Genomic DNA, 9,961 nt, shown 5'->3' on the forward strand with positions numbered 1-9,961 from the left:
ACATATACATATACATGTATATATATACATATACATGTATATATATATATATATATACATATACATGTATATATATATATACATGTATATATATATATATATATATATATGAGGAAAATGATTGCGAGCTTGAAGCTCATATAGCTTGTATGAGCTTGAGGGCTCAAACACATGTGGGCCCACATTGTTAGGATGATCCAAAGCATTCATTTGAAAGGCCCTTACATAGATAGGGTGTGTACAAAAAAACAGCTCCATAGGATCATCCTAGCCCATCTAAAAGTGGAGGGTAAAATGGACAGAGACCATTTGCCACAAATCTGCCCATTTTTCCCTTCGCTTTTGGAGCGTTTAGGATGATCCAATGGAGCTGATTTTTGATACACACCCTATCTATGATGGGGCCTTGCAAATGAATGGTTTGGATTACCACAAAAAATGTGGGACCCATGTGTTTGGGCCCTCAAGCTCATATAAGCTATATTAGCTTCAAGCTCACAATCATTTTCCTATATATATATATATATATATATATATATATATACACATGTCTTTATTAGGAAAGTAACAAAAGACACTAAGAGATTTTTTCGAAGACAAATTGGAGCTGAAATAACTCCCATTAGATGTGAGTAATTAATCGATTAAATTATTAATTAAATAATTAATTAATTTTTAATCATTATACGTTATTATTTATTATTAATTGGGAAAAGAGTCCCAATTGCTCAAGGACTTTGAGTTGCACTCAAACTTCTTGTTGGATAAGATTTGCTAAATTGTAGGATCTACAAAGTAAGCAATTTGTTTCCAACACCAAGTCTTATGAGATAAGGCCACAAGGGCTGGAGGGAGGCCTCTATACACGTTCTCCCATGTATCTTTAGTGTCCCCACATAGCCTTGGAGGTTTGGGAGAGTCCCATTCACTCGAGGAGTCTCAATTCAAGTCGGTTTCTCAATTGGATTGAAATTGGGAGAGAGAAACAAGGATTTATCAAACCAAAACTCTACTTTATATAAAAGAGAGAGGGAAGAACGAAATTTCAAGTGTGGACTACTCAAAAATTCATTCTCCGTTGTTCCCCCTTTGGAAAAATAATTTTCCATCTTTCTCTCTCTCTTTATTTCTCTTCCAATTGAATTAGTTTCAAAGAGAAAGGCTTCCAATCAATTTCTCTATTATGTACAACAAAAGTACTGATTAGATCAAACCTTAAATAGGTGAATAAGAGTTATTCACATCCTCAATAGTCTAAGCAAAGAAAAAGAATCTATCGGTTCAACTTGCGTGGTCCGCGGCGTTTAGAACGATCGCAACCGTTCGAGGAGTAGATCAAGTAGTGTGATTCCTTGATTTCTTCTTCAAAGAGGTATTTATTTATGTTTGATTAACTTAATTAACTAATCTAGACTCTAGGATCTTGGGAAAAAGCAAGATCAAACGAAAATTTTAAAATTCAATGCGATTTTTGTTCCGCTGTGCATAGCGATCTTGCCAAAAGGGGATAACCTTCCTTCAATTCCATGCCGGGAACACCGCAACAAATGGTGTGGCTGAAAGGAGGAATCACACGCTAATGGATATGGTTAGGAGTATGATTGCCATTCAACCCTCTCATTGAATTTATGGAGTGAAGCCTTAAAAACAGTCATATATATTTTAAATAGGGTTCCCAGTAAAGCAATACCTAAAACTCCATTCGAGTTGTGGATTGGTTGGAAACCCAGTTTAAAACATTTAGGGATATGGGGTTGTCCACCTGAGGTTAAAGTATTCAATCCATATGAGAGTAAATTAGACCTAAAGACCGTTAGTAGCTATTTTATAGGCTATGCTGAAGGGTCTAAAGGTTATAAGTTTTACTATCCTAATCATACTACTAAGTTTATTGAAGGAAGGAATGTTGTTTTCTTGAGTATGGTGACAATAGTGGGAGCGAACCAACTTGAGATTTAATCTTTGAGGAAGTGCAGAATCCAGTTACCATATTTACACCTCAAGATCAAGTGGTAGGAATTCATGACCCTCCACAGGATGTGGTTATGGAGGACGGACCAATATATGGTTTGCCACCCCAAGAGGATGTTGTCATTGAAAATGCCAACTAGAATTCACAAGAAGTGGAGGATGTAGTGCCACTAAGGAGATCTTCAAGAATAAGGAGACTGGCTATCTCTATGGATTACGTTGTATATCTTCAGGAAGTTGACCAGGAATGTGTGAATGATGGAGACCCTTTGACATTTTCTCAATCTATGCATGGTGAGTAGTCTAATTTATGGCATGAGGCCATGAAAGATGAGTAAGAGTGTATGGCCAGGAATCAAATCTTAGATCTTATCGAATTGCCGAAAGGGACTAAAGCTATTAGCTGCAAATGAGTCTATAAGATTAAAAGAGACTCTGCCGGCAATATTGAAAAAAACAAGACTTGTGGCAAAAGGATTCACTCAAAAGGAGGGCGTAGGTTATCAAAAGACATTTTCAACAGTTTTGAAAAAGGATTCATTAAGAAAAATAATGGCCTTTGAAGCTCATTTTGATTTAGAGCTGCATAAAATGGATGTAAAAATGGCTTTCCTCAATGGTAATTAGAGGAAGAGGTTTATGTGAATCAGCCTGAAGGGTTTTCAGTAAGAAAGTAGTAGTTATAAAGTTTGCAATTAAAGAAATCTATATATGGACTAAAGGAAGCCTCCTGTACTGGTACCTTAAGTTTTCTAACATGATTGAACATATCTTTAAGTCAGTGGGAGTGAATTTTATTTGTTGGTCTTGTATGTAGATGATTTTGCTGGCTATTAAGAGTTTGAGAATGCTATGTGAAGTGAAACAGTTCCTAACTCAAAACTTTGATATGAAGGATATGGGTGAAGCCTCATATGCTATTGGCATTGAGATTCACATAAATAGATCTTAAGGTATCTTGGGACTATCTCAAAAGGCCTAATTAACAAAGTTTTGGAAAGGTTTAGGATGCAGAACTGTTCACCTACTGTAGCACCTATCCTTAAAAGGTGATAAACTCAGTAAGGCACAATCCCAAGAGAAAGATTTGGTAAGGGAACAGATAAGTAATATTCATATGCTTCAGCGGTTGATAGTTGATGTGTGCACAAATCTATGTTACACCGAACATTGGATACACTATAAGGATGCTAGGGATATATCAGAATAATTCTGGGATAGATCATTAGATAGCTGCAAATAAGGTTTTAAGGTACCTTTAGGGTACGAAGGATTACATGCTTACATATAGATAATCGAATCACTTGGAAGTGATCGGATATTCAGATTCGGACTTTGCCAGGTGTCTTAATACTAAGAAGTTAATATTAGGGTATATCTTCCTACTTGAAGGAGGCACCATTTTGTGAAAAAGCATAAGGCGAAGATAGATTACTTCTTCCACTATGGAGGGAAAGTTTTTTACGTGCTATAAGGTAACTATGCAGGCGTTACGGTTGCGAAATTTAATCACAAGGCTTAGGATTCTGGTTTAAATCTCCAAGCCGTTAGTGGTTTAGTGTGATAATTCTGTTACGGTATTCTTATCTAACATGGAGTTCCTTAAAGTTAGAGAGAATTTTCTGAATCATCGAGTAGCTAATAAGCACATTCTACTTTACACTCAACAATGGATCCCATGACTAAGGACTTCCGCCTGAGTTGTATGCAGAACATGTGAATCATGTGGGTCTTGTAGTATTTGGTGCTTAATTACATTTATGTAACTTTTGGTTGCAATATAAAGATGATGATTCTATTCATATGTTTTTACATATGTTTTGTCTTATATAAAGTGTGATAAGATGGACTGTCCATGGGGACAGATAAAGGTGGACCCGAATGGGCATTTGAGAGCTTATTCAATAAAGGTTTAAACCACACATAAAGTGTACATTAGTGTGGATCGGTGTATGTGATACAAAGAAGGTAACATTTTCTATTTTATGTGTGCGCTGTTATGATTCATACATTTGAGATACTATAAGGGTGTACAACAAGACAGAGTTAAAGATATTTGGGATTGATGTTTTCCAAAACCATGGCCATAAAGTTTTAAAAATTTAAGTATGTTAAGACTCCAAGTTACTTTATGGATATACCAATGTGGACCAAGTGGGAAAATGTTGGCATTTTTAGTGTGGCCTACGTTGGTGGGACACCACTTTAAGTGAAAACTGTTGGTTTCCTATTCCACGCCGTGTTTAGTTCACAGAGGGAGTTTTAGGGATAAATCCCAGGTGTTTTGAAACTCTTAAACACATTAGTGTTAGAGGTGTGGAATGACACAAACTCTTGTGATCCGAAATCTCTCTCTCTCTCTCTATACGTATAGCTAAAGTTCCATCTAAAGAGAGGGTCCCCTAATCTGAGAGGAAATTGTGCCTGCTATTCCATCGATCGAGCCCTAAGGTCTTCTACAGATTAAAAGAACACTCTTTCATTGTTCGTGGCGTAACGGTGTTCATGGTTTCAACTAGATTGAGGGATTCATGATCTTCAATTCTAATCACCATGGCCGGAGGTGAGTTCCACATTAATTTCGAATTAAATAAAGTTTTCAAGAAGAGCCCCCATGTTTGAAGAAGTTGAACGAAGAGTTCAATGAGAGGATCATCGAGAAGGCTTGTGGGATGAAAAAGAAAAAAAGGAACATAAAAAGGGAAGAAAAGAAGAGAGAAAAAAATCAGCCATAAGAAAAGGTCAAAAAGCCGCAGAAGAAAGTTTGTCTCCGAAGAGTCTATCGCCATCAAAAAAATTCCTACCCACAGCCATTCCATGCGTCAACATCCAAATCATTCAAAAAAACACAATGCAGGAACTTTGATGCAAGTCGTGATATGATCGATTTGAAAAATGGAGTTGTCTCAACCATTGATGATGACATATCAAAACACAAAGAGAAGAAGAAAAGGAGGGCGATGGAAAAGACTCTCGAAAAATGCATAAGATCTGATTTTTCACTGATTGGTCCACAATCTCTAAGCTTGAGGACAAGGTTCATTTCAAGGCGGGTGGAATGTTACGTACCAAAATGGGTCCCACTTGGGTAGCGTAAATTAGTTTAGATAATTACGATTTTTAGACTTTCTCTTTAGTTCATTGGTAAAAGTAGAGTCTTATAGATAAGGGTTATTTAGATTGGTAGTTGGAGTTTTAGATGGAGTGGTAACTATGTTTTCTATTTATACATAATGTGTAACCAGTCTTTTGAAATTAATAAAGAAATTTGGTACAGAAATTGTGTCTTGTGCACAAAGGAGGATTGATCCTTCCCTCAAAGTGGATCAAGAGGTTGATCTTCTCTCTAAGAAGATCAAATCCGTGGTGAACCGATTTAGGTTTAGAACATAATCTAATATTATCGTTTGTTAGACCCATGGTTGAGATGATGTGAATTGTCTGATAGCCAGCCCTCACTTGGGATTGGAGGGAGACGTAGGGTTTAGGGCTGGCAATTAAACCCGCGAAAACAGGGATCCGCCCCACCCCACCCCGCCCCTTGAGGGGCGAGGATTCCCCGATTTAAGCGGGTTCGGGTTCGGGGATTACCAAAATTCCCTGAAGCAGGGGCGGGCATGGGGATGCCTCTGGACCCGTCCTGCCCCGCCTCGTTATCCCCATTTATAAAATTACATAAATATCCTTATAAGTGAATCTCTTTCCATAAATTGTTATATTTTTGTTTAGAAATTTGAATTCTTATTTAATAAGTGTTTAATTAGATTAAAAAAGTAGAAATTTTAATTATAGAAAGGCGGGGACGGGGCGGGGAATTTTTCCTCGTAGTGTTCGGGGTGGGGGATGGGGATTGCCCGACATCCCCGAAGTGGGGACGGGGAATGCAACATCCGGCCCCGCCCCGCCCCGTTGCCACCCCTAGTAGAGTTGGAAGTTTCTAATATTGGTAATGGCAATTAATTTTACTTAGTTTTAGAAAGATATTTTAGGAGATTTTGTTGGGTTGGAAAATTTAAGAGAAGTTTTAGATAGGAGATGGCCTAAAATTTTGGAAGTGACGTGTGGAGGAGGATTTCCTTAGGGAGAGTTTTTAGGCTTTATAAGAGGTTATGAAGATTGACAATTTTTTTGGAAGGTGGTTTTCTTCATTAAGGTTTAAAAATCAAATAAAAAATCGCGGCAACAGGTGGAGAATAGAGTGCTACTTGGGTCGGGCTCAACCCGAACCTCACGAGTTCAACCCGATTTTGGCTCGGGTTGGGTTGGGAAAAGCCAACCCGATTTAAATTTCGGTTGGGTTAGGGTTGAGGCCTTGACAACCCGAACCCGACCTCCATCTTCTAATTTTATCATGATTTTCTCAGGGTTATGTTTTTCTTTCTTGTATTTTTCTATTTGGTTGTAGATGACCTGATCCCAACCTGACTCAACCCGAACCCAACCCGACTCAACCTGACCAGATTCAGAGGCGAGTTGGGTTAGAGTTGAACATCCTCAACCCGAGGCTCAGGTTAGCGTGGAGGAAATGCTATCTCGAGTTGGGTTAGGGTTGGCCTCAACCCGATCCAATCCGACCCGAGTTGCACCCTACTATTACTTGAGAAAGTAAAACCGGTTGCTGAAATTGACGTGTTTCCAATGGGACGCCCTTTTCCAGGTTTTTATGCAAGGCGTCTTGGTTCTCTCATTCCTCTTATTTTACAGGTTGTTGCTATTTATAATTTCCAGATTGGATAGGGTTTCTTTCTTGGATAGAAAGCCTACAAACCGTACTTCCCAATTTCAAACCCTTACGGAAAACCACCCGCCTCCCTCCCTCCCTCCCTCCCCACCCACACCATGTCTTCTTCCCCTTCTTCTTCTTTCTCCTTGTACGAGGATATTGATTTCTCTGAATCTGAGGAAAGCCTAACGGAAGGCGACAAACTGTTACGGCTCATCCGATCTAATCCCGGGGGATTCAATGAGCCTGTTTCTGCCGATGTCATCCTCACTCTCAAAGACGATGATTCTTCCTCGCCATTCAACCACGATTACCAATCTATCTGATATGTACATATTAGTGGTCTTAGTTGTGTGTAGTTATTATGTCTTGTGATGTAATGTGTGGTTATTGTGGTAGTGGTGTGCGGTTACTAAGTAGTGGTGTTAGGTTATGCAGTGGAGTCAGTTATGATAGTTTTCAAGTGTCATGTATTTGTATTTAACTTTTGTATTTTCAATGAAAGGAAGGAGAGAAGAATTCTACAGCAGCAAAGGAAAGAGTCATGGCTCTTCTCGAATTGAGCCGGTAGAAGGTCCGTTTGCCTTGAATCAACCTCTCTCCCCCTCTTTTCTCTCTTTTGTTTTGTTTATTTGTGTTACGGGCAATTAGGCAATTAACAAATTGGTATCAGAGTAGTAGATGCGTAGATCATTTGCCTTGGGGTGCGCAGTCAAAGCTTTTGGAATCCCTACGCGATGATTTTCAGCAAATTAAAGTTAAGTTTTTGAAAATGATGGAGGAACACTGGCGAATCACGGAAGACTTGGAAAAAATCAGCAAAGAGATCAAAGAAATGCGAAAAGAAAATTAAAAGTTGAAATTTGGGAAAACTATTGCTTGTGTAGAGAAAAGTTCAAGATTTGACGGTGACAAAGATAGTTTTGTTGATTGTTCTGCCAAGAATCTTATTGATGTTTTCCAGCCATTCAATCACTCCATTATTTTGATGCGGTGTCATGAAATATCATATTTCTGTTTGAGTTTGATTGCAGTGAATTTTGAAGGCGAGGTTAAATTGTTCGTGACCATTAAGATTTGGGATCCCGGTGGAATAAAGATTTTCTCCAACAAATTCAAATGTCCTCCGCCGTTGCAAGTACTTCGACACCCTCTTATCTGACAGATGGCAGACAAATTCCGAAGAGGATTCGCATAATAGGATTTTCCGGTTGAATCTGAAAGTTCCAGCGTCGATGAATGCTCATCTGACTGTTCTGCGACTCCTCTATTTAAAAGATATTTCCAGAGCAATCCGCAGATCCTCGGTCGCGTTGCTTCCAGTCGCTCTTGAACTACTTTTTGAAGAATGAATTAAGGTTTGCGTTCAATTCCTAGAAGCGGTCCCTTGGAGCATAGAAGAAGAGAAGATGATTATGAGTATAATCCCTACTTTGGGACTGGAGGAATCTCGGGAGCTTGTCGCAATGGTTTTGCCATCACCTAACGATTCCTCTGAGGAAATGCTCCGCATGATAATCATGGCCTCAATGGGCTGCTATTCTTACGAGAATGCAATAAAGGTAAAAGCGTCCGCGGCCGAGACACAGAAGAATTTCCCATCAAGGGATTCGGTTAGACGTGTGTTGGATGAGGTTTTAGAGAAGAGCTTGAAGAAGGTGAAGGAGTGGTTGGGGAAGTATTGGAGTCCACATTTAAGGTGCGACGACGAAAATGAGAAGTTGAATTTTTTCATGGCAGTGTCCCACGAGAGAAATCTATTGTGGTTGGTGGAGCAAATGATCGAATTGGGAATCGCGGATATGGCATTAAAGGAGTGGAGCGAGGAGACATTGTTTGTGGCAGTACTCTGGCCAACCTGTGAGGATGTTTGGAGAAATGCCCCACCTAGACTCCCGGAACTTGTGCTCGAGTGCACTGCCCACCTTGCGGATGCTGTGGCCAATGGTTATATTGTGGCCCCAAGAGAGGTATGCCATTCAATTCTCTATTTATTTATGTACGGATTTCTTACTTTTAAGGTTGTGGTTTTTATTGCAAGTTGATTTTAGCGGCAGTATTGCAATTGAAATGTTTGATTTCTATATGATTTTTTTATTGAGAAAAACAATGTAGAAAATTCGATATTCACCGGCTCACTGCACAAACATGGTGAAAACAAACAAGTCACAAGACTCACATGAGTGTGAGTGTTGGTTTTGGATAAAAAGCCTACCTCAACATGTTAGAACCAAAGTATACAAGCTCAAGCTTGCCTACATGACATATATGCTTGTTGAGAGTGGGCTTATTTCATACCCACCTACGTGAGGGTATTAGGGTATTTCAATCATTTCAATGTAACCATTCACTTTATGTATATATATATATATATGAGAAAACGGTTCCTACACATATGTGTAGATAAGTTATCTACACACTAGCTTAAAATACAGTGGGGGCCACATTATTTGGGTGATCCAAACCATTCATTTTTAAGGCCTTCACATAGAAAGGGTGTCCACAAAAAATCAGATCCATAGGATCATCCTAACCATTCGAACTGTGGAGGCAAAAAATGGACTAATTTGTGAAGGTTTAAAGACATCCATTTTACCTCCACAAATCGTAGGGTTGGGATGATCCTATGGATCTGATTTTTTGTAGACACCCTATCTATGTGAGGGCCTTTAAAATGGATGGCTTGGATCACCCAAACAATGTGGGCCCCCACTGTATTTTAAGCTAGTGTGTAGAGAACTCTCTACACATATGTGTAGGAACCGTTTTCTCTCTCTCTCTATATATATATATATATATATATTATTGTCATGTGGAAGGGAGGAACACACAATTCTCTTCTCCACATCTTCTCTTCTCTTACCTCTTCTCTCTATCATGAGAGATAGGATACCTCTAACATGGTATCACAACTGAAGGTTAGAGGGAGTGTACATCAACATTGACAAAGGAAAAGAAGGTTCTTCATCATCTTTCTTCTTAGTTTTTTGGTTGTCCTACCCTACATTAGCCAAACCTTAACTTTTTTTGGGTTTTTTTTCTTCCCACCCTAGCCACAACCTCTCTCCAATCGTAACGCTTTCCAAACAACCTCATATCCAACCCTAATCCTGACTCCCTGATGCAGAGTAATCGCGCGGAAGCTTCGAAATTTCCACAAATCCGGCTAGTCTTTGGCATGGAGATACCAAAGCATATAGATTTGAAACAACCTTGCTATTCAAGGTATGAATGGTGATGAAGAAGAAGAAATCGCGCGGAAGCTTC

At 39.1% G+C, this 9,961-nt stretch overlaps 1 protein-coding gene across 1 annotated transcript; it reads left to right on the top strand.

The window, feature by feature from the left end:
* The first annotated feature begins 2,180 nt into the window (after positions 1-2,180).
* On the top strand, positions 2,181-8,763 carry LOC143846474 (uncharacterized). Its single transcript, XM_077354910.1, has 4 exons — positions 2,181-2,265; positions 7,729-7,832; positions 8,053-8,664; positions 8,746-8,763. The coding sequence occupies exons 1-4, from the start codon at positions 2,181-2,183 to the stop codon at positions 8,761-8,763; spliced, it is 819 nt and encodes a 272-aa protein (XP_077211025.1).
* Positions 8,764-9,961: the final 1,198 nt, after the last annotated feature.

This window comes from Tasmannia lanceolata, unplaced genomic scaffold (assembly GCF_043159265.1).
Source record: "Tasmannia lanceolata isolate RefF3 unplaced genomic scaffold, GAP_Taslan_0.1 ptg000015l, whole genome shotgun sequence".
Lineage (NCBI taxonomy): Eukaryota > Viridiplantae > Streptophyta > Magnoliopsida > Canellales > Winteraceae > Tasmannia > Tasmannia lanceolata.

Coding starts and splice junctions, on each gene's coding strand:
- LOC143846474 (XM_077354910.1), top strand. CDS start 2,181: ATGGATTACGTTGTATATCTTCAGGAAGTTGACCAGGAATGTGTGAAT. Junction 2,266..7,728: donor ATTTTCTCAATCTATGCATG/GTGAGTAGTCTA, acceptor GTTTGATTGCAG/TGAATTTTGAAGGCGAGGTT. Junction 7,833..8,052: donor AATGTCCTCCGCCGTTGCAA/GTACTTCGACAC, acceptor GAATGAATTAAG/GTTTGCGTTCAATTCCTAGA.